Here is a 21,568-nt window from a genome sequence, read left to right on the forward strand (position 1 = left end):
GCGTCGGGCTGGCAACTCGACACCGTAAAAACTCCACTGCCAGTCATGAGTGGAGAGGTGATGCGCTGTGGCAACCCCTAACCGGGGAAAGCCGAAAGAAGAGAGGGTGTCTACCATCTGCTCTTTAGAGATGCAAGGTAGGGGACAGGTGGTAGCGATTTCATGGGGTACATGTGGCAGGGACAGGGGAGTGAAGTTTTAGGTTGGCTATGTCCACAGACTCAGTATATGTGGTATCTTTAACTACCAGTTAGGCAGAAATCTGGGCCTTTCCTTTTATGTTACAGATGTAACTAAAGAACACCTTATGTCTGTCCATAGTTGAGGAAGCTAATTTGGATTCGTAGTTTGCTTTGAAGGACTTTACAAGGCATCTTAATTGCTTGTTTAAGCTGATGAGGGAGTATTTCCAGTTTAGTGCTCGCTTACTCCCTTTTACTCTTAGACAGCAATTTTTTCTCTTACTGTAAAACCTGTTAATGGCAGTTGTCTAACAGGCAGGTTTGCTGTTCCTTGAGGAGCTTGTTGTGGTCCTATCAGTTATGGCTGAGTCATTGCAGTTATACAGGTGCTTGTATAAAGCATTGGTGTAGAACTCCTAATAGTTGCCAATTCCATCTGAGAGGTGTGAGGGCTTTGAGATGGTCTGCGTCATTTTTGTGATTTATACTATTTATTTAGTGAGAAACTTTAATTGCTCTAGTTGTGACAAGGGTTTGGACCGGTCCATACCGAATGGGGCATTATATTTACTAATTGGGCTGAGGAGAGTCCGAGTACATTGGATAGATAAATTACATCTCTGGACCGGGACACCATGGCTTTAAATATAAGCTGTGAAATGAAAAGGCTTCCTTACAATAGTGGATACATGGTGATCAAAAGAGAGTAAATCCAAACTGGCTGAGTCTGTAATTACCTGGGTCTGTTGACGCTTCTTGCTGCCTTACATGTAGCCTGTTTTGAGGCTAATATTGAATAACCTCTGCAATAAGGGGTCCGATAAGTCACATTTCAGGTTAACCAGTAGACAGTCTGTTATGATAACTGGCCCCTTTGAAGTTGGGTTCTTGGGCTAGGATTCTGCCTTGATGAGTTTTTTGTGGGTGGTATGGTATAGGTGCATACGTGAGCCAGGAATATAGAAGGGTATAGGGTGGATAAATTTAGCTTCTAGTATGACTGTCCTGGGTCCAAGAATTTAATATCCTTTTAATGTTAGCTCTGCATTGTGCTGGGCAGTATGTCTGAGATTTGTAATGTAGTTAATGATAGCTCTGGTTATCCATCGCTTGGGTGGCTGTTTTTAATTCATATCTGTATTTTGCAGATTTGAACAGGGTTCAGAATTTTATTTAGCAAGAGTATTATTGGCTTCTTGAGTAAAATGTGTTTTTGCATGCAAAGTGTTTTTCTTTTTTCATAGAGTTTGTTTAATAGGATTCCACTGCAGGTGCCTATTAAATTTGGCATTGTATTTACCTTTGAGAGGGAGAGATCCATCTATGCAGCTGTGTACAATGTGCACAGAATTTGGAGATAAAGAATTCTGCATAAGCAGCAGTGTCTTCAAGATGGAAGAGATTTTGAATTTAGCTAGGTCTTTCTGTGTTATTGATTACACTTGGCATAATTTATGAATACTGAGGTATTGGCAGGTACTTTCTGCTTCATTCGTTATGTAAATGTAACTGGTTTGTGGTCTGATCTGACCAGGGAGGAACCTTGATAATTGTCAGATGTGAAGGCTGTCCTTGGTGAATGAAGTAGAATGCCCCAACTATGTTAGGCCCATATTTTTTTTTGTTTGCTTGTGGTTGAGGCCCAGATAAGTATTGCCATTAATTTAATTTAGCTTCCTTTGATTGATCTATCTGTTTGTATACGATGGAAAAATGTTTTATATTCTACAGGGTAAATCTAGCTAGTAAATGAGGTCACTTTACTGCATGCTCCTTGAGTGGTGAAGGTCTCTAGCTGCACTAGCTAGGATCCTAGACCCTGTATAGTAAGCCTGGCTCCCCCAACTACCTTCCCCAGTTATTGCTAGTACCTATTTTCTAGTCCACCTGAGCCCCAAACCAGCATACAGCCATCTCTGTCTAGCTTTGTGCTGTGCTTATAAATGACCAACTTTTCTACAGCATACAAACTGTCCATATTTTTGCCTCATATTTTTGGTCTGCTCCTCATACATTTTTTGTTTTTCTGGCAGATCACTGAGAATTGAATTCGCTAAATAAGGACATACATTTGATTTTCAGACTTCACATGCTTCAGAAAAATGCATGCTAATGCAAATCTCATTATTGTAGCAGCTTTCTAAGTACAGTATTTAAAATCTGCCCCTAATTCTAGGCCATTGTCCTCCCACCCCCATTATTTTAGGCTTTGTCCAGATTTCTTGCATTGAGAGGTATGTTTTAGAGAAATCAGAACTGGATGTTGTGCTCCGACTTGAAACATGTACTTTCACTTGTCCGATTACAGCTTTAGAGTTGGTGGTTGGGTTGAGGTCAGTGCCCCAGTTATTAGAGCTTGTGCTGAAAGGATCCTGGATGGTGCTGGGCTGTCGCCAATTCACATCTGTTCAGTTGAGAACAGACCTCCCAACAACTTTTAACACCATGAAGTTCCAAACCATTATTCGCAAGCAAACAGACTCCTAGCACATCAGCCATAGGTCTAGACTTGGATGAGACTAGGAAAATATTCGCTTGGCAAAGCTCTGAAATCCCTGCCATTTTAATTTTTCTTCAGATTCATTTTAATAGCAGGGTTGCATAAGTCTGAACACTTACTTCCCTTTGCAGTGCAACTGTTACAACAGCTGGCGGCTGTGCAACTCCCTTGCAGTGTAACTGTTACAACAGCTGGCGGCTGTTTACTAATGTGAAGATCTGTTTTGCATGCACTCCTATTTAATCTGTTCTTGCTGCAATGGTGGGTAAAGGGAAGTCCTCTACTGATGTGCCCTTCCTGAAGAAACTACAGTTTGTTCACCTAGCCAAAGTTCACTAATTACACATGGATTGTGTGTTGTGTGGAAGCACAGCCAATGTGATAGTACTTAACTGTTCTTCACCAGGCTGCTGTTAAGCAATGTAGTCTTTCCTTTTTATTTTAATTTTTTAATTTTGTTCTGCATCGTTTAGAATGAAATGGCATGGTCATTCTGAAAATGTATGTTGCTAGTTTTCAGCTCACCCAAGGGCAGTAAGTCTGGTGTTTGGATAGGTACAGACACTTGAATACTTGAACCTGAGGTTGTTTTGCAATGGAGCATCTCTCTCTCTCTGTCTCTGTCTCTGTCTCTGTCTCTGTCTCTGTCTCTGTCTCTGTCTCTGTCTCTGTCTCTGTCTCTGTCTCTGTCTCTGTCTCTGTCTCTCTCTGTCTCTGTCTCTCTCTGTCTCTCTCTCTCTCTCTCTGTCTCTCTCTCTCTCTCTGTCTCTCTCTCTCTCTGTCTGTCTCTCTCTCTCTCTCTGTCTGTCTGTCTCTCTCTCTCTCTCTGTCTCTCTCTCTCTCTCTCTGTCTGTCTCTCTCTCTCTGTCTGTCTCTCTCTCTGTCTGTCTCTCTCTGTCTCTCTCTCTCTCTCTCTCTCTCTCACACTTTCAGGAGAATTGATACTTCTGTATAAAACATCCTGTTTAAGATCTCTCATAGGTTGGTACTAGGCTATCGGCCCTAGGGCCTATACAAGCCTAGCCATAACAATTCTCTGGCTATTTCTTCCCATACTATTTACTTCCCTGGACCCCTGTCTAGCAGGGCAACTGATGTGATCCCCGGAGTAAGTTTCATTTCTCCCATCCAATCGTCAAGGTTCATTTTGAAGAGGGCCAAAGAGGCGCTCTGCTTGACACGTATGGGCAGTCTGTTCCAGAGTCTGGGGAGTCTGGGTCAGGAACCTATCCCTCCAGCATGTTTTGTTTATTGTGATGACAATGTTTAGATCCCTGGTGCGTGTGGCTCTGAGGGATTGGGATTTCTTTGTGTAGAATGTCCAATAGCTCTGGGTTTGACATAGCCTTGTATGTTAAGCAGAGATCGCCTCTGAGTAGATGATATGCAACAGAGTATAGTTGGATTTTTTAAGTCGGTCAGTATAGGGCATCTGCTTTAGGCCTGTGATTCTTTTAGTGAGGTATTTCTGTGGCCTTTTCAGTTGTTGCAAATGTATTGAGAGGTACATACCAAACGGGGCGTTGTATTCTATAATGGGTCTAATGAGGGATGAGTACAGTGGGACAATGACCTCCTGTTTTCTGGATGAAAAGCCCTTAGTGATGAGGTGTGCCACATAGAAGGATTTCCTGACTGTTGTGGCGATGTGGTTATCGAAGGTGAGACCACTGTCCACCTGTGTCCCTAAGTCTCTTATCACACTTTCGGTGTTTAGTGTACTGCCACCTATGTAGTAATTCACGGGTACATGTTTTGTCCCAAAGGGGATAACTATACATTTCTTGGCATTGAGCTTGAGCCCATGTTTCTGTAAGGCCCTTTTGTAAAGTATCCACATCATTTGGGGATTCAATAATGGCTCCCAGCTTGCAGTCATCTGCAAACTTTGTTGGCCAGAGTCCCTTAGTGTTGGCCTGTGCTTCAGAGAAGTAGATGCCAAACAAGAGCAGTCCCAGGACTGAACCCTGAAGTACTCCACTTGTCACTTGTCTGGAGCTGGATTTGGTGTTGGCTACTTTTACAATGTGGGTTCTGTCAGTAAGCCATTTGGCAACCCATCGAGTGACGTAGGGATTAATGCTCAGCTTAGTAAGTCTGTCTATGATTCCAGAGTGAGGGATGGTGTCAAAGGCCTTGGCGAGGTCCAGATAGTCTGTGTAAACTGGGTGGGGTCCAGTGTTTGAAGGTTGCCAATGCCTTTGTTTATAAGTTCCATGATAATATGTTCCATGGCCTTGCAGTTCAGGCTCGTCAGACTGATTGGGTGGTAGTTCCCGGGATCCAAGGTGGATCCCCCCTTGGAGTGGTATAACTGTAGCTGTGTGCCACTCAGTGGGCACGAAGCCTGAGGTGAGGCAATGATTAAACCTAACACTTAGGTGAGGTGCCAGTTCATTTTGTAGTTCATGTAATACACAGCCCGGGATGTCATCTGATCCCATGGATGCTGTATTCTTAGCTTTGGAGAGTGTTGGTTTTTTTTTTTTTTTTTTTACCTGTGTGGCCATTATTACCAGAATTTGGCAGTCTTCCGGTATTGAGATGGGATGTTTGTCCCTTTAGTCTGAATATACAGGTCTTCTTGCTTCTGCTTGAAAGAGGTTCTGGAGCAGCATACACTTGTGTTCTAGTTGTGCACTGGGGTGTACTGTGGTATTGCCACATAACTATCCATTTTGGTACGTTATCATTAGTTGTGTCTAGCACAGTTAATTACACAAGCATCAGACACTGTTTTATTTTGGTTGTTAATATTTCTAACTCTCATTATTACTATGCAATGTTTACTCTGCTTTTGCTGTAATTTTTTCACGCTGTACCTAGCAGCATATTTCTTAGATCAAGTTTGCATTTTCTGGCTGTACATTGTAAGAATATGTGCAAGTTCCACGGCCAGTTATTGGGCACTGGGAGAGATATGACAAGGTAAAGCATGCATGTCCACTGACTACATTTTCCCTGTTAATGTTCAGTAAGTAGGCTTGTTTGCAGCCCTCTTGGCTTGCAAACTTTGTGCTGTCTGTTGGTAGTTTTATCCACCACTGTGCGGAACCAGATGCACATCATGTCTTCTGAAGATGAAGCTAAATCTTCAAGGTGATGTTTTGTTACCCACCTTTTGAAGTACAGGAAATGAATCACTCATTGTCTAAGAACATTGTCAAGAAGGTAACCTCTGTAGCATAATAGTGTCACTTCCTTGTTTACATTTAGTTCTGTTAGCCCAAAAAAATGCTGATATTTCTTTTTTTTTTATTTTTTACTACAAAAACAGGTCTGGTTTATTTTGTCTTCCATCCAATGAACTGTCCACAAAGAAGTGCCCTTACCAAGTTGATGGAGACCAGGAACTTGTTCCTCAATCTGAACTGCAGTTTTTACAAGATAACCCTTCCAAGCAAGCGGAACATGAACAATTTTCTCCCATTTCGCCTTCACCAGGAGCTACATCTATTTACCCACCATATTTTGAGGGTGCTCCTTTTCCCCATCCTTTGTGGTTAAGACATGCATACAATCAGTGGATTCCTCAGCCTCCTCTAAGGACCGTTAAAACACCAAGAAGACGACTTTCTCGCAATAGGGATTCTGGTAAGCTTATAATGAGTTCCATTAGGTTGCGACCAAGACAAGTGCTGTGTGAACGGTGCAAAGCCACATTGAGCTCAAATGAGGATAACAAAGATGAACACAACACCTCACCACCAAATAAGACTACTGACACCCAAGACAAAGATCAGCAAAGGTCTGATGAACTTGAGACTGCAGACAAAATGTCAAAAACAGAAAGTAAGGAAGACTGCCGATCTTCAGATGATTCAGTTCACAGGAGTCCCATCATTAAAATCTCATATAGTACCCCACAGGGAAGAGGTGAGGTCATAGAAATTCCTTCCAGGGTTCATGGTTCTCAGAAGCCCATTTGCTCAAGACAGTTAATGCAGAATGACTTTGGGGACAATGAGAAGAACAGAGATGTCCTTACTTTTCGGGAAGTTAAAGATTTTGCAGGGGGCTCGGCATCTAGTCCAGTTAACTACATTCCAAAACTGAAACTGGTGAGGCCAGTGCATTCCAGTAATGATGCCCCTCCTCCAAAAATTAGGCTAAAGCCTCATCAGATGAGAGATGGAGAACGCCTTTCAATTTACCGGGCAGAAATTGTCGAGGATGTAAACTGTAGTGGTCACCCTCGGAATATGCCAAATCGTTCTACAATGCATTCTGAAGAATCAACAGACAGAAGTTCAGCTGACATATCTTCAGGGAGCTCGGAAGAGGAGGAAGACTTTAAGATGCATTGTAAAACCAAAGGGCGTCATAATAATTTAACTTTGCTTCTGGATTATAAGAGAAGGAAAGCGGACTCTTCAACTTTCTCTGTGTGTAGTAGTGACAGTCTAGATGAATCTAAGTCGTCATCTAGTTCGGATGCTTTATCTTTGGAAGTGTGTGATCTCACACCAGGCGATGACTTCTCAGTTTCCTCTTCCCTTGATGAGAATAAATCTGTGCCACCATTAACAGTTAGACTAAATGCCAGAAGTGTTAAAAAGTGTGTCACTGATGAAGGTAAAACTGTTTCTGTTGGGGATGTTGTTTGGGGCAAGATTCACGGGTGCCCATGGTGGCCTGCACGTATTCTCAATATAAGCATTAGCAAAAGGGGATATGGAAATCCTTCATGGAAAGAAGCCAAGGTGGAATGGTTTGGGTCACCGACTACATCTGTGTTATCAGTTTCTAAACTTTCACCTTTTTCAGAGTACTTTAAATTGAGATTTAACAGGAAGAAGAAAGGAGTGTATCGTAAAGCAGTTGCTGAAGCTGCTAAAGCCACTGCGTATTTGAACCCTGAAATTGGAATTCTTTTAAGTCGGCTAGAAACCTAGATCATCTACTGTAAAAGGTAAATGTTACTTTTAATAAATGTCTTATTCAGTTTAATGTTTGGCTAGCAATGTGAAAGTGTGTTAAACAAATATTTAAGCTGCCAAATCAGTCCCAGATAATGTACAGATTGTACAAGGGAATGGATGCCTCCAAAAAGTAAGTCTGAAGAAAATAAGAGGGCAAAGGGTAGTTATACCTCGCTGTTCCTTTTCATTTCCTAATGTAGTAAACAAGTTGGGATTGAGTTAACGTTTTTGAGAATGCCAAATGTGGGCTGTTTGTGCCACTTGTTACACAGTGGTCATAGGAATGTACATCTGGTTCATAACAATTTGCCATAAATGATGGTGATTGCAGAAATAACAAAACTGGTGGTGAATTGAGATAGAGACAGAAGGGAGAAGTCCGCTGTCAAAACTGTATTAAATTATGAAGTGTGTAAATAACCAGAACAGGAGTAGGTTATACAACATTTCTTTAATGTTGAAAGCCTGCACAGCATGAGTAGACTGTGCCATATCATCTGAGTTAATGACAGCGTTTTTGTCTTGTGCACATGCAGTTCACCTTTCTTCTTTTGATTTTTGTTGTACCCTCACATTTGATTTGATTTTAAGGTAATTTCTGTTTGTTTTCTGAATGTAGAGTACTGAAACACCTCTATTACTATAGAAAAGAGATGGTTCTATGTAGCATGCACTGCACACACAAGCTACATTTCGGCAGGTGTGAGCCCTACTATGGTTCTACATAGCACGCACTGCACACACAAGGTACATCTCTGCAGGTGTGTGCTCTACATAAACAGAGTTTGCAGTGGTGTCACATACCAAGAAGATTGATAAAGCTACCTTTCTCTGACTCTGCTGTTTTCTGCTTATCACTGAAGCTGGATAGGCTAATTTTAAATTTTTCTTGAGTTTGGATACTCGTTTAGCCTTTCTCACAGCATCTTTATTGCAGTTTGTGAATATTATTGTGGTACTTAACCTAAGCCTTGCAGCTGGCCAGGTCTGTGGCTGTACTTCTCACTGCCAGGTTGTCTTGAGCAAGTTGTACTGCAGTGTCCATGGCTTGCCCCTGTTTCTTGTGTTTTTAGACAGCTTTTGTGCATTATGGTAGCTTTTTCTTAATTTTTTTTTCTATACAATCCTATAGCTTTACATAGTACTTCAACAAAAAAAGTTGGTTTAATGGGTAAGACCACACTGCTGCCATAGCTGCATTTATTGACAGCGAAGGATGTTTTTTGTTCCAGTAGTGGCATAGCTTAAATTTGTGCTGCTACTGCAAGCTTACGCAGAAGGATCCATATACTTTGACTCTCCTGTATTATAAAGAGGTGTAACTAACACATTTTGGGAAAGGGATTAATATTGCACTTTTAGTGGCATGGAGTTGGTTGTGGCTGCACTGTTGTAAATGTTCATAAAAGTTTGCTTGTGTCCAATTCTGTTTTTGTGTGTTTTGTTTTTTTTTTTTTGTTCTCTCTCTCAAAAATATGCACAAGTCTGTCATCTTGCAATGTACAGTGTGTGTATTGCCTGTTTGGGATGTACTAACTAGACATGTTGGGCAACTGGAAAGGCTTCAGAGGTTCCTAACTAAAATATTGATGGGCTAAAAACTTTGAGCTACCAAGTTACCCAAGTAAGGCTTTAAGTACTGTCCCTGTACTCTTATTCTTGTAGGCACTTACTGGAAAGCCTGTGCTTTGCATTCTGGGCCATTAGGGACCCGATACACATTGGTCTTCTTCATGCCAGCAAAATCAAATGATTCCAGTAACACCAAAACAAGAGACCTAAATCTTCACCAACAGATAGGCAAAACTTGAAGGGACAGATTTATTGCATCTACCTCATCTATACAACACACTTCTCCTTCAAGCTAAAGAGTGTGAAGCCCCATTGCATCCTTCAGATCTAACCAGCTGTTGGTCATGTAAGCATGATTTTTTTACTCTGGCTTGCATCAACAATGAACATCCTCTTATCCTCTCATCCTGTCTATAATATACTCTTGAAAATGTTGTACAGTTACCCACTTCACTGGTAGGTGAGAAAGGTAAGCTCTCTGATAAATTTACTGGCTAGTACAGGTCAAGAGACTTTGTGGCTGATCACAACATTAAGATGTTAATGTGTAAATCAAATGTTGAACTTTGCTGTAGTTTTAAAATGCTACCCTTTTTTCTTTTAGTGCACTTGATGAGTGAACTGCTATAAAAGTTCCCTCTTGTTTGCCTTTAAGAAAAAGCTTCATAAACTTTTAATTAAACTATAGCCCAGATGAATTTTAATTTACTGTTGTAGCTTGACCGTGGGGTAACATTCATTGCTTTTAGAGCTGTTAACGAGGTTCACATGCACAGTGGTGCACCCATTAAAGTCTGTGGCTGCATCTCACATTTTTCCTTCACTGAGGTCCCCGAGGTTAGTACCTTGATCTGATGCAATCTGTATCATTCATCACGAATGGGTGTTGCGTCCGACCTCTGATCCGAGACACCAACAGATCCAGAGCTTAAGCTCCTCCCCTTCCCATGATCCCTTGCTACCGTCTAACCTCCGATCTCGTTTGCCACTGAAATGCTTGGACATGATCCACAGAGCTCAGGCTGTTGGTCTCAAATAAGTGCTTTCTCTCTTTGGGTTTTAGCTCATTTCTTTCAGCCCCCTCCAGTACGAAAAATTCTCCAGGCATTCTACCCCCCCAAAGGGAGTTCATAGGTTCATAGGTTCATACTAGGCTATCTGCCCGAGGGCATTTATAAGCCTAGCCCATAGTTTTGTGGCTTACGCCACCCCTTTAGTTTGGAGAAACTATGCCCATTATTTTGCTGTGCCTCTGTCGAGCAGTGACACTGAGGTAACTCCTGGGGTGTATCTGCGATCTCCCATCCATTGGTCAAGATTCCTCTTGAACAGGGCCAGCGAGGTGCTCTGCCTCACATAAACCGGGATTTTGTTCCACAGCATAGGGAGTCTTTGGGTGATGAATCTATCCCTCCAGCACGTCCTATTAATAACCGTGTCGAGGTTTAAGTCTCCCGCCCTTGTGGCTCTGAGGGATCTAGATTTTTTGAGATGAAGCATGTTCATCAAATCTGGGTTTGACATGGCCTTGTATGTCAGGCATAGGTCACCTCTGAGCAAGCGGTAAGCAACTGAATATAACTGGAGTTCTTTCAGTCGGGCAGCATAAGACAGATTTTTGAGACCCTTTATCCTTTTGGTGAGGAACTTTTGTGGCCTCTCCAGCTGCTGCAAGTGTCGGGTCAGATACATTCCGAATGGGGCATTGTACTCGATCATTGGTCTGATGAGTGATGAGTATAGGGAGACTATGACTTCCCTTGATCTAGATGTGAATCCCTTCATGATAAGGTGGGCAATGTAGAAGGTCTTCCTAACTACTTTAGCAATATGAGTGTCGGCTACTGTCAACCTGGGTTCCCAGGTCCCTAATAACTTCTTCTGTGTTCAGGGGATTGCCACCTATATGGTAGCTAGGGGTAACCTTATTTTTCCCGAAGGGTATGACTATGCATTTCTTGGCATTTAACTTTAGGCCATGGCTCTGGCACCAGTTATCCGTTTCTGTGAGACCCTTCTGAAGGATATCTGTGTTGGATGTGTTTTCAACTCTGGCCAGTTTGCAGTCATCTGCAAACTTTGTCAGCCATAACCCTCCTGTGTTTGCTTGTACTTCAGAAAAGTAGATGCCAAAGAAGAGTGGGCCCAGGACTGAGCCCTGTGGGACACCACTTGTGACCGGCTTTGAGTCTGACATGGCGCCAGCAACTCTGACCCTGTGGGTTCTGTCACTCAGCCAGTTTGCAACCCATCTTGTAATGTATGGGTTTACATTTAAGTTGATGAGTTTTCAATGATACCCGAGTGAGGTATTGTATCAAAAGCCTTCGCCAGGTCTAGGTAGGCTGTATGGACTGCCTTTCCTCATCAATGGCCTTGGTGACTGTTTGAAAAAGTCAACCAAGTTTAAAAGGCATGATCTGCCTTTGACAAAGCCAAACTGGGTTGGATCCAAAGTCTGCAAGTTCCCTATGTCTTTATTTATGAGATCCATTATGATCCTCTCCATGGCTTTGCAGATAAGGCTTGTCAAGCTAATGGGACGGTAATTTCCAGGGTCGGTGGAGGCACCGCCTTTGTGGAGTGGGACCACAGTCGCTGCGCCACTCCTGGGTGCGTATCCGGAGGTGAGACTAAGATTAAACAGCTGTCCTAACTGTGGGTTTAATTCCTCGTTGAGTTCATGGAGCACACAGCCGGGGACACCATCAGGTCCCATGGATGCTGTGTTCTTTGCCTTGGAGAGCAGTTCTCACCTGGGCATTAGAGACGTTTGGGGGCTACAATCATTTGGTATAGATATCTCTCCTTTAGGGGAGTTTGCACTGAACCTGTCAGCCAGTATGTTGGCAATGTCTGTAGGATCAGTAATCTTCACATCATTTTGAACTAATTCTGAGCATATCTGGGAGTTTCCTCCTAGGTTTCTGACATAGCTAAAGAATGCCTTATGGTTGTCTTTAGAGTCCTTAGCTATTTTTTTCTCAAAATTAGCTTTGGATGATTTTATGAGAGCTCTTAGCTTTTTACTTATAGTGATCAGCGGTGTCTTATCTTTTAAGGATTTTGCTCTATCTTGTAGTAGCTTTCTCCTTTTGTTGTAGAGTTTGTTTATGGCTGGGGTCCACCAGACTGGACGCTTGCCTTTGGTACAAAGAGTCTTTGTTTTGCTTGGGATTGCCTGATCCATGCAGCCCTGCAGGTGCTGGTAGAAGGCATTTGTAAGTGATTCAGCGGTTTGAGTAATGTTAACCGCCGGCTCAGGGGCCTTAAAGGAGACCACACTAGTCTTTAGAAGTGTGAAGTCGGCTTTCGAGAAGTTCTTTACTGTGGTCTTTTTCATTTCGGTGGGCGGGATGAGGACCTCCAGCGAGATTAGTTTGTGATCAGATCTCACCAGTGAGGGGTGTACTTCCGGCGTTGAACATTGTGCTCCCATGTTCGTGATGATGAGATCAAGTATGTTTTCTCCTCTTGTGGGGATGGTGACTAGTTGTTCCATGGCATTTGAGTTTATGAATTCCAGGAACTTTTGGGCTAGAGTGTTTGGGCTTGAGTAGTGTTCCCAGTCTATATTAGGGTAGTTGAAGTCACCTAGTATGATGGTGTTCGGAGATACATTTATCCCCTCCAATGTTTTCAGGAAGGCCATATGAGGTTCCTGAGTTTGCGAGGGTGGCCTGTAACATGCTACAAATTGTAGAGCAATCTTGCCTATGGTTAATTGCACCTGGATGGTTTCCGATGCATCGTGCGATGCCACCAATCTTGAGGTGTGGGTGTCCTTGATGAATATGGATACCCATCCTCCTTTCTTGGTATTGTCCGGGTTTTGGGGCAGGAACGCATGATATGAGGTAAAACCTGATAGTGCTGGGGTGCTCTCAGGAGCCTTGAACCAGGTTTCTGTCACAGCACAGACATCGATGTTCTCCATACTGAGAAGGGCCTCGAGTGCGTGCATCTTGAGGTTGAGACTTCTGGCACTGAGCAGCATTACCCTTAGTTTTTTTTCTTTGTTTTGTTCTAGGGTGGTAGGTTTAGAATTTGAGCCTTGCCTAAAAAGGCACTATGGGGTGGCAAGAGCCTTTGCCAAAATCCGGAATCCACGGGGTGACAGGTGCAAGCCGTCCCTTGCGAAGCAGCGTGGCTTGTCCAGCATGTCATCCCAGGCAGACAGACATTGGATCCCCTTTGAATGACACCAGAGTTTAAGCCAATTGTTAAAGCTGATCATCTTATCTCTGTATTGTGGCATCATTCTTGGTGAAGGTAGGATACTGCTCAAGGTCAGGGTCATACCTACTTGGGCTACATAATCAGAGAGCTCCTCTATGTCTCTTTTCATGTAGTCCAAGGAGGTACATCTCAGGTCGTTAACACCAGCGTGGACAATGATTGAGTCGTACTTGTACCTGCTGTTGAGAGACCTGAGTGCATGCGTTATGTGGCGGATTCTAGCACCCGACAGGCAGCTTACTGTGACCTTCTCCTTACTCAGTCTGGTGAGCGGGACGTCAGTGTGTCTGACTATGGAGTCACCAATGACTAGTGTGTCTGGCATTGTGTTTGGCCTTAAGGGCTGTGACTGCTCGACACCTGACTGTGTGTTCTATGTGTTGGCCTATATTGAGGCGCAAGACCTTCTTCAAAAAAAAAAAAAAAAAAAAAAGCCATGCAAGAGGCCCCAACAGGGCAATGAGGGTCTGGAACTCTCTCTCCTTTTTGGTGCCAAAAAAGACCGGGGACCTGCATCCGATCCTGGACCTGAGCGAGCTAAATTTTATTCTGCCAAGAAGTCCAAGTTCCAGGTGGTCACTGTACAGTCCATTCTGCCTCTGTTGCACAAGGAAGATTGGATGTGCTCAGTGGATCCCGAGGACGTGTGCTATCATATAAAGATCGACAGACACTCCAGGAGACACTTACACTTTCAAGTTAGGGGCCAGTCATTACCAGTTCAGAGCCCTGCCCTTTGGACTCATCACAGCCCCACGGGTGTTTTACCAAATGGATAGCAGTGATGGCAGCTCCTCTCCGGTTGCAAGGTTTCCAGGTCTTTCCATACCTGGACGATTTGGCGCTTCATGGCTGCCATGAGGCATCAGCTACCGATGGCCACCAGATTTGTTCTTAGCCTTTTCCAGCATTTAGGCATCACAGTCAGTCTTCCAAAGTCCAGTTTTGCTCCATGCAAAAGCCTGGAATTCATCGGGATTCAGCTGGATGCAGTATCAGAAACTGCAGCACTGCCCCCCTACAGGATCCATCTCATTCGATGTCAGGTTGTCCTTTTGCTGGCTGTAGAATACCCGTTGGTTCACTAGATTCTCCAAGCGTTGAGTTCAATGACGGCTGTCATTCAGTTACCTCTTGCCAGGTATATGCGAGTTCGCCAATGGACTCTGGCAGTCCAGTGGTCTATTCTGTCACATCCCATCTCCATGACGATAAAGTTGGCTCAGGTGTGCAGGAATCATCATGCTTGGTGGCTTCAGTCTCGAGACCTATTTCTAGGCAGGCCATTTTGTCTTCCTTCGCTCAAGGCCGAAGTGACCGCAGACACCTCCTTGTTGGGGTGGGGGGCATTTTCAGGGCAGGACAGCTCAAGGCACGTGGTCCCCCACAGAGACCAAATTGCACAAAAATGTCCTGGAGATGAGCAGTCCTTCTAACATTGAAAGCCTTTCAGGACTGCCTCCCTTTGGGGACCATAGCAATTCAAATGGACAACATGGTGGTGGTCTGGTACATCAATAAGCAAGGGGGATCACAATCTTATTCTCTGTGCAGAGAGGCCATGATAGTATGGGAATGGGTGATGTCTTTCAGGTGCTTTCTTCTTGCAACTCCTATTTCTGGAAGTTCCAGTGGCAAGACAAATATTTAACCATTGGAGTCAACCATGCTGTACTCTTTTTGTGTCTCCAGTCAACCAAAAATGCAGCAATTACTTTGCCTTGATCTTTTCACTGGGGTAGTCACCCAGGAAGGCTCTGATTCATGATTGACCTTCGGGTCTCCTCATTGCTTGTACTACTCCCGTAATACCCAAAGTCTTACAGAAAGCTCAACGCCTGAAGATGCCTGTCATCCTTATTGACCCTCTCTGGCCCCACCAAGCCTGGTTCTCCTTCCTAAGGTCTAATCTGAGGTATCCACCTTGAATACTGGATCTCGTTCAAGATCTCATTTGCCATCCCTGGGGCCTTCCACTTCCCAATCTCTGGACCTTTTGTCTAACCACATTGTTTTTCCAGTTCCAGTAATCCTTTCACAGTCCAGGCTTCCTTCCCCAGTGAGGAGCATTATCTTGGCTTTTCAAAAGCCTCTACAAAGAAGGTCTATTTTAGCAAATGGAAACTGTTTTCTATTTGGGCTAGACAATGTAATCTGGATCCTTTTTTAGCCCCTATTCCTGATATTTTACTCTTACCCCATCCTCAAAAAAGGGAAGCTGAGGTTTTCTACCATTAAGCTTCAGTTAGTGGCCCTTTCCATTTTCCAGCTGAACGAGGAGCCTACCTTTTCTTCTAAGCTGTGCAAAGCCTGTCTATTAAAGGTATATCCCTGCCAAGAAATTTGACATTGGTGCTGTGGTCCCTGATGCAAAAACCTTTTAAAAAGGCTGCTTCTTGTCTTGTGACATTAAATTCCTTACTTGGAAGACAGCCTTTTTAGTGGCCCTTACCTCTACTAAAGGGTCTCAGAACTTCAAACTCTTAGCATTAAGCTTCCTTCATGGCTTCGGAGGCTAACCTCAATCGATTCAATTACCGGTCTTCCCTAATTAATAAAGGAGAAAATATCTTGCATTGTTTAGAAATCCGCAGGCAATTGCATTTTTATCTAAAAAGGACTGAGGAATTTAGGAAATCAGACCAGCTCTTTGCAGCCTTCTCTCAAAACAGAAAGGGCCAGGCGGTTTCCAAAGTGACTATTTACAGGTCAGTTGCTAGCTGTATTTCCTTCATTTATGATAGTAAGCATTTGGAATTGTCCAGACCAGTTAAGGCCAATTCTACTAGGTCTATTGCTACATCTTCAGCTTTCTTGGCTAGACTTTCCCTGGATGAGATTTGTGCTGTTGCAACTTGATGTAATCCACATACTTTCATTTTGCACTACAAATTGGACTTTGTGTCTAGAAACAGGGCTTCCGTTGGTTCCTCCGTGCTCTGGCATATCCTTCCTTGAGGCCACCCAGGGTACATAGCGGGGGGAGTCTGACCCATTTTTGATGATTGATGACAAAACATCAGATAAGACATGGATAACATCAGATAAAGTGTTATGTACTTACCATAACTTGGCATCTGTGCTAGCCAGTGTCGTCATTCATAACATTCCCGCCATCCTTCCCCCTTCCTTCTAGGGGTTCTGGCGAGGCTGGAATGGCAGGTGTTGGTGCGGTGTGTTGTTTTACATTTTGTTCTGCGTTTCCACTAGTTGGCAAACCTGATCTGAGGGTTAAAAGGTAGCAAAGGATCATGGGAAGGGGAGGGGCTTGAGCTCTGGAGCTGTCTGACAGTTGCTGGCTCGGATCCAAGACCCATTCATGATGAATGATGACACTGGATAGCACAGATGCCAAGTTATGGTAAGTACGTAACTCTTTTTTTATTACTCAGTAATGTCAGTATATGAAAAATGCACAGTTTTAAAAGTGAAAAAGATGTAAAATGTTGTTTGATGTTGGGGGGGGGGTTACACTTCGGCAGTGTGTGCACCCATATACTGTGATGTAAAGGTAAGGTTAGAAACGCTGGCAAATCACTTATAGATTATGTGGAATCAAGCTGGTTGGACAGGAGATTTATGGGAAGGCACTTAATGATTCAGAAAGACACTGAATTGGTAACCAAATGCTCTTCCCTTTTTTAAGGAAGTGGGTTTTGTGTTTTTAAATACTGAAGTGTACAGTGATTGATTGTCCAGGTCATTGCTCGTGGAGTTATGCACAAGTGATGCAGTTTAGTAGAATACGTCAGGCGAACTTAAATGTCACGAGAAGAATTTTAATCAGACGAACGGTATGGGCTCAGAAATCAAAGAAACGCCATACTTTGAAGCCCTTACGTTTGCACAAAATTCTTTGTGAATACTTTTCAGAAGTGACCTGTACTTTTAAGCTGGGATCTGTGGCATCCCAAGTCTGGAAAATGTTTTACTAATATTTTAACAATTTAATTTCTAAAGCAGTTCCCTAGTCATTTCCTTCATCTTTATTTTATCTGTTCTCGCTGAAAGTAAGGATTTTCTTCTTTCTTTTTCTTATGCAGAGTGCTGCTATTTGCCATAATAATTGCTTGCTGGATTTCTTTGTTTGTGGTGATTTGGGGGGGCTTGTTTCACTTTCTGGGTATTGTCACTAACATTCTGAAATTCGTAGTACAAGTGTCTTTTCTTTAAAACATTTTTAAATGCTCATAAATTTCAGCACAGTGTATGGCTTGTAATGAATCAGTTAATTGATGAACAGTGTCACTGTCTAGTCAGTAATATGCAGTCAGCAAACTGACTGATTTCACTTCTTCTTTCGGCTTTTTCCCGGTTAGGAGTCGCCATAACGGATCACCTTGTCTGCTCATGATTGGCAGTGGAGGTTTACGGTGTCGAGTTGCCAGCCCGGCACCCAACCTTCCACAGAAGACACACACACACACACAGACACACAGACACACACACACAGACACACACACGCCGAGGATCGAACCGGAGAACCTCTTGCTGTGAGGCGGCAGTGCTAACCACTGCACCATTTAACTACAAAGCTGAAAAAAAGATGAACCAGTAACGTGCTTCTGTACTAGAACATTTGATCATAATGGTGCTTTTAGAGGTGTTTAAAAAAATTACACATCCCCTAAATGTGGTTATGGTCTGGTCTCACCCAAGGAATATTTCTTTATTCTGAACGGTAACTGAATATCTTGCTTCATATTGTGTCTGCAGAACTTTACAGATATTAGTCTGTACTTAACTTGATTAAAGCAATTATTTACAAAATGCCCCTGGCACTTTCCTCCCATTATATTTATATTGGTGCAGCTGCACTTGCTAAGCACTTAACTGGCTTACCTTGATCAGGGGTACCCATCCCTCTCCAGATAAGAGGCCTAGGCAAGACACTGATTATGAATCTTCAGATCAGGTTTCTATCTCTTCTGATTCCTCTTCTGATCAGGAAGTATCTGTACCTCCCTATGCGGATTCTGATGCTGAGGAGTCCATTCCATCTGCATCTCCTCCTGAGGATTATTCATTTGGAGAAACCTTGCATACTTTGAGGGAGCATTTTCACTAGGAGAGTCAAGACTTCTCAGAATCAAAAAAAGAGGCTCCGGGATTTCCTTCTCCCTCAGCACAAGCCATTAGCCATTCTCCCTGTTTTAGACATTGTGGATGTGTTTTCGGAGTCAAGCTTGACCTCTGACTCCTTACCTCCGGCTCCCAGTAAGCCTGACAGATATTACAGGGTTCCTGACTCAAATAAATTTTTATTTAGAAACCCTGCTGCTGATCCTGAAACTATTTCACAGGGTCCAAAGGCCTCATCAGCAAAAAATCCTACCTCCTCTGACAGAGATTCAAGGGCACTGGACAGATGGGGAAAAAAGGTTTATACATCTGCAACCTCAAACTGTCAATTTCATATGCTTAAGTACCAACAACATGTTATGGGATTGCTGAAACAGAAAATGATGTTGATTTCAGAATGTGCAGAAAATAAAGAATTGTAGGAATTATTGTATGCGGCTGAACAAGTTGGAAAGCATACTTTGCAATGTGGTTTTTATTCCTTAGAGGCCTCCTGCAGGGCCGCAGTTACTGGATCTGTGATTAGGCGGCATGCCTGGTTAAAGGAACAAAATTTGCCTGATCATGTTAAAGCTAAATTGCTAGATGCACCTTTACAGCATGATTCTCTGTTTGGTATTAAGGCAGAAGAGGTTTTAAAGAAAATGGAAGACAAAGCTAAGTCTATGCAAACTGTTGGTGGCAAATGCAGCCACCAAGACTTAGTAGACATTGGCCTACAAAAAATTGGTCCTTTCCTGTGTCAGACAGAACTCAAAAGAGCAGATCCAGATGCCCTAAGGGTTCCAGATACCAGGCGCAAGATTCATACAGGTCAAAGCAATGGGGCGCTTCCACCTCCAAATCTGGAGGAGATAAAGCGCAAACCTACAGAAAGTAATCCCAATGACTACTCTCTGCCTACACCAAGCACTTATCTTTTGTCAACACCCATAGGGGGAAAATTAGCACTTTTTGCTCAAAATTGGCAGTTAATAACCCAGGACATGTGGGTACTAAACATCGTATCACAAGGATACAGATTCCATTTCCAGACTCTGCCAATGGCAAATGGTTGGCCAGATCTGCCACAGAATCAGTGGGCAGAGGCACGGAAACAGGTTACGTCCCTCATGGATATGGGGGCCATTCAGACAGTACCAGAACAGGAAAAAGGACAAGGTTTTTACTCAGGACTGTTCTTGGTACCCAGAAAGGACAAGGCCTGGCGGCCAATACTGGATTTCGATTTTGAACACATACCTGGACATTCCAAAATGCTGACTTTGCAGCAGCTTCTGCCCATGCTGGGCAAGAATGCTTGGCTGGTGACTGTAGACCTAAGAGGCATACCTGCTTGTCCCAATAAGACAATTGTGCAGAAGATACCTCAGATTCAAGGCTGGCTTAATGCGTTAACCAATTCTCTGCACTGCCCTTTAACTTATTTACTGCGCCCAGGGTCTTTACAAAGTGCCTGGCACCAGTAATTGCATTTTGCAGACAAAGAAGTATACAAATATACTCTTATTTGGACTGTCTCATTCAAGCAGAGAACAAGGATACTCTTCTTCAACACCTGGCATTTGTGAAAAGGCTTCTAACATGCCTAGGGTACACAATAAACGAAAAGAAATCGCAACTGGTACCCTCTTAAAATATAACATTCCTGGGTGCAAGCTTGAATACAACTGCCCAGATGGCTTACCTCACGCCAGACAAGCAAAGGCAATTGACTACTTACTTTAAACTGATGGCAACAAAAACCCAGTCTTCTGCAAGACAAATTCTGCAGGCTCTGGGCTTCATGGCATCCTGCATCCTACTGAAACTTCAATGGTACCTAAAAAGTGGAGTCAACATTCACACAGTCTGGAAACAATGATTCCTCTCATTCCCTGCCTGCAACAGGAGTTTCTATGGTGGGCAAAGGCATGTCACCAAAACATGGGACGGCCCTTCACTCTGCCCTCTGCCAGCCAAACCTTAACAGACGCATCAGATTATGCTTGGGGGGCTCACATGGCAGGAAGATGCATTCAAGGCATATGGACACCAAAACAAATGCCTCTACATATCAATCAGAAAGAGATGCTAACTGTTCAAATTGCCCTAACAGCCTTCAAGGACTTCAGCCAGGACAACTACTGATAGCCGGACAACACCACAGTCATGTGGTATATAAACAAGCAAGGGGGCACACACTCATACCCCCTTTGCAGATTAGCCGTGGCACTGTGGGACCCAGCCTTGACCTACCAAATTCATCTTCAAGCTCTGTTCCTGCCTGGAAAACAAAACACTCTGGCAGACGATTTAAGCAGAAACCTTATGGATCCTCACGAGTGGAAACTAAATCCACAAGTCTTCAGCATGATAACAGAGAAGTGGAGGAGCCCAGACATAGATCTATTTGCCTCTCCTCAAAATTATCAATTGAAAAGATTCTGCACAAGGACTTATCACAGATAAGCATGGAAAGTGGATGCCCTATCCTTCAGTTGGAAAAACCTGTCCGTTTACGCCTTTCCTCCTCTGCCTGTTCTACCCAAGGTCCTCCTAAAAGTCAGACAAGAGAAGCCAAGGATGATATTAATTGCCCCGCCAATACTGGTACCCAATCCTAAGGAACTTGTCTAAATACCCAGCTTGGACCTTGCCTCAAAGACCACAACTAATACCCAGCTTGGACCTTGCCTCAAAGACCACAACTACTGTCCCAGCAAAACAATCAGATCCTGCACAATCAACTACAGACTCTAAACCTGGCAGCATGGCTAATCATGTAGTCATACAAACAACACCTCTCAGTAAAGCTGTGATGGATGTCATTTTGGAAGCCAGAAGGCCTAGTACTAGAAAATCTTATGCTGACAAATGGAAGAGATTCTGTGCTTGGAATCAAGCACAAGGAACTGATACAGCAGAAACAAATATTCCTCAGATATTACAATACGTAACTGAGATGCTTGACAAAGGCCTATCTTTCTCATCAATCAAAATCCATGCCTCTGCCATGTCGGCTCATTACAATACAGAGCCACCAATCTTTTCTCATGCTTTACTAAAGTAGTATCTTAGAGGAGCCAAAA

General features: G+C 43.3%; 1 protein-coding gene across 1 annotated transcript in view; it reads left to right on the forward strand.

The window, feature by feature from the left end:
* The window catches only part of PWWP2B (PWWP domain containing 2B), a 136,975-nt gene that overhangs the window by 96,704 nt on the left and 18,703 nt on the right, over positions 1-21,568 (forward strand). Inside the window, exon 2 of the mRNA XM_044056817.1 lies at positions 5,960-7,594. Within this exon, the coding sequence (XP_043912752.1) occupies positions 5,960-7,577 (1,618 nt within the window). The 3' untranslated portion in view covers positions 7,578-7,594. The remainder of the gene's footprint in view (positions 1-5,959; positions 7,595-21,568) is intronic.

Source organism: Protopterus annectens, chromosome 14.part0, assembly GCF_019279795.1.
Source record: "Protopterus annectens isolate FY-2018-M chromosome 14.part0, PAN1.0, whole genome shotgun sequence".
NCBI lineage: Eukaryota > Metazoa > Chordata > Ceratodontiformes > Protopteridae > Protopterus > Protopterus annectens.